The sequence below is a fragment of the Watersipora subatra genome, chromosome 10 (genome assembly GCF_963576615.1).
Source record: "Watersipora subatra chromosome 10, tzWatSuba1.1, whole genome shotgun sequence".
Lineage (NCBI taxonomy): Eukaryota > Metazoa > Bryozoa > Gymnolaemata > Cheilostomatida > Watersiporidae > Watersipora > Watersipora subatra.
In genome coordinates this window covers 25,523,693-25,526,316 of record NC_088717.1, presented here as the reverse complement: position 1 = coordinate 25,526,316, position 2,624 = coordinate 25,523,693, and the positions used below count along the sequence as shown (strand labels likewise).

General features: G+C 38.8%; 1 protein-coding gene across 1 annotated transcript; it reads right to left on the bottom strand.

Annotated features, from left to right (window-relative positions):
- Positions 1-384: 384 nt before the first annotated feature.
- LOC137406920 (uncharacterized) lies at positions 385-951 on the bottom strand. Its single transcript, XM_068093522.1, has one exon. The coding sequence runs from the start codon at positions 949-951 to the stop codon at positions 385-387; it is 567 nt and encodes a 188-aa protein (XP_067949623.1).
- Between the last annotated feature and the right edge of the window lie 1,673 nt (positions 952-2,624).

Sequence of the window (2,624 nt, the reverse complement as noted above, 5' to 3'; positions counted from 1 at the left end):
CTGTTGTTTCAGCTGATTAGGATTTTTGTGGCACAACCCAATCCGGTGCCTCAGTGCATATTAAAATGTTGTTCTAACGTACCTGGTTCTTAGTTCCTGGTTATTGCTTCCCTTTTCTTCTGGTTACTCACATTCAAGATGCCATAATCCTCTCCCAGCTGTCGTCAGCTTGACATCCGGTTTTTTGCATCGCGTCTCCCTTTTTCTCCTTCTTTTTTTTTTCTTTGCCTCTTTTCTTTAGCATTGTCTATTATCTACTCTAGTGTTCTCCGCTAACTATAACCTTCCACTACTGTCTAGTCTGTTACCTCTTTTATGTTGATTCTATTATCCCGATCTATTATCTTTACTTAAGCCCTGTCTATTATTCCAATCCTAATTCTTCTACTTAACATACTCTCGAAAAGTAGGGAAGTCTTGTCGGATGTCTCTGTTTCTCATCTCGGGTTGTTCAACAAAACAAACTCTTCGTTGCCTGATTGATGACTTTCTCTCCCTTGCATCTCTATTTATCCTTTTAATTTCTTGTTGTCTCTTTTCCTCCCCATTAAACCTTTCTGCCTCTTGCCCCCTGGTTCTTTCTTTTTCAATAGCTCTTTCAGCTATTATCCTATCTTCTCTAGCTCTTACCACATCTCTTTTATAATCTCTTTCAACTGCTGTCATTTCGCTTTCAAACCTTCTTCTTATTTCTCCTTCCTTTCTTTTTCTATCTTGTCTTGCTCTTTCTATCACCTCCCTTTCTCTCCTTCTCCATATGCTTTCTTCCTCTAGTTGTCGACCTTCTCCATCTTGGTTTTCTCCAGCAGCTTCAACAATCCTTTTTTCAGAATTTCCATCTCTATCCAATCGCTCTCTATTAACCCCTTTTCTATTGTTTCCCCTATCAATTCCTGCTTTAGTATCCCTTTCTCTCCTGGGAGACCAAAACAGGCGTTCCCTCAGGTCCATTGCACCCCTTCTTCTTGTAGCTATGAAACTAGAGATAATTTCGGACAATACCCTCGCCCAGTGTTCATTAGAGGCGACTTCAACCTTTAGATGTTCTTAACTAAAGAAGAACAGGTCATCTGTCCCTCTTCTAAAAAGGCGAGTGCACAAATTAGGCGTGCCCTCCCTCTTATTAGAGTTAAGGGTACAAATAGGTCTATTAGGATGATTTAAAACTCCATATGGCGTAGCTGGCACCCTGGTAGAAGGATAAAAGGATCATAGGACCACTCCCAGCCTGTTGGATGCTCTTCTCAAAGACTGCTCATATCGAGAATCTCTATCCCCATCCACGGCGTTATCCTGCCGGCCCATGATATCGGGAACTCCGGATATGATGATTTTCATGCTAGGGATCCCACACCTGTATGGCAACTCTTCCAGGGTGGCTCCTCCTGAAAGCATTTTTTTCTACCCACAACGGTGGCGTGATATAGTGCGCTACACTGTTCCCAACTATTGTATAGTCCTCCATTTCTATTGTTCCTTTGCTATTTTTATTTCTAAACCCTTTCTATTACCCATGCTCCTAACCTACTCACTTTTTATTGTCCAGTTTTTTTTTACTCTGAGCCTTTTCTACTGAATCCAACTTTAGTTATATTATTCTAAGTTTTTACAACCAAAGTTATTTGGAGTAAACAAAATCATTATCATGTTTATTTATTCTATCTCTAGTACTCTTTCTTATTGGGTTGCTACTACTTTTATCTCCTACTAATGTTTTCTTTCTATTTACTTCCTTACTATTACTAACTACTTCATTATCCTGAGACTCTATTCTGTAGCGCTGAGATTTAAAAAAATAATAATCTCAGATGTTTTCTATTCCTTCTTACTCTTCTTCCGTTCATATCCACCCAGAAGCTATTTGGTTCTGAAGCTTCCTCAATAACTATTGCTTCGCTCCTTTCATCCTCATAGTTAATTTTCACCCTTACTCTGTCCCCTTCTTTTAATGCGGACAATATTTTTGACCATTTTACTCTATCAAACTTGCTCTTCTGTCTCTTTGAGGTGTCTATCTTTTTCTTTGAATTGCCCTAGATTGGGTACAACTAAGTGCTGTCCTGGTAACTCATTTCAAATCTTTCTATTATACATTTACTCATCTGGCCTATTTCCACTTTCTAGTGGAGTAGTTCTATAGGCTAGCAAAGCTAAATTCTTGTCTTTCTCTTTCCTCTACATATTTTTTATTGTCCCTACAGCTCTCTTTGTTAAACCATTACTTTCAGGATATCCAGGACTACTAGTTTCTCCTACTATGTTGTACCTCCATTTCCATTTTTAATTTCTCTCCATTCGGGTGAGTTGTAACATGGTTCGTTATCACTACGTACTTTCAATTGGGCTCCCAACCTTGCTATTATTCCTACGAATTTCAATGCCAATTTTCTTCCTCTTTGATTATTTATCTGAACTAACTCTATTCTCTTTGAATAGTAGTCCATAAAAATAACGTAGTGCCTTCCTTCGAACTCAAACAAGTCTGTTCCAATCTCTAGGCCAAGGCTTCTTTAGTAATGGAGTGTTACTCATCGGTTCATGTAATATCCTTCTATCTTTTATACATGCTTCAGACCGTTCTACCATCTCTATTATCTCCTCTCTAATCTCTGGCCACCAAACTG

What these genes read in the sequence shown, in the direction of transcription:
- LOC137406920 (XM_068093522.1), bottom strand. Translation starts at nt 951, where the DNA reads ATGGACCTGAGGGAACGCCTGTTTTGGTCTCCCAGGAGAGAAAGGGAT.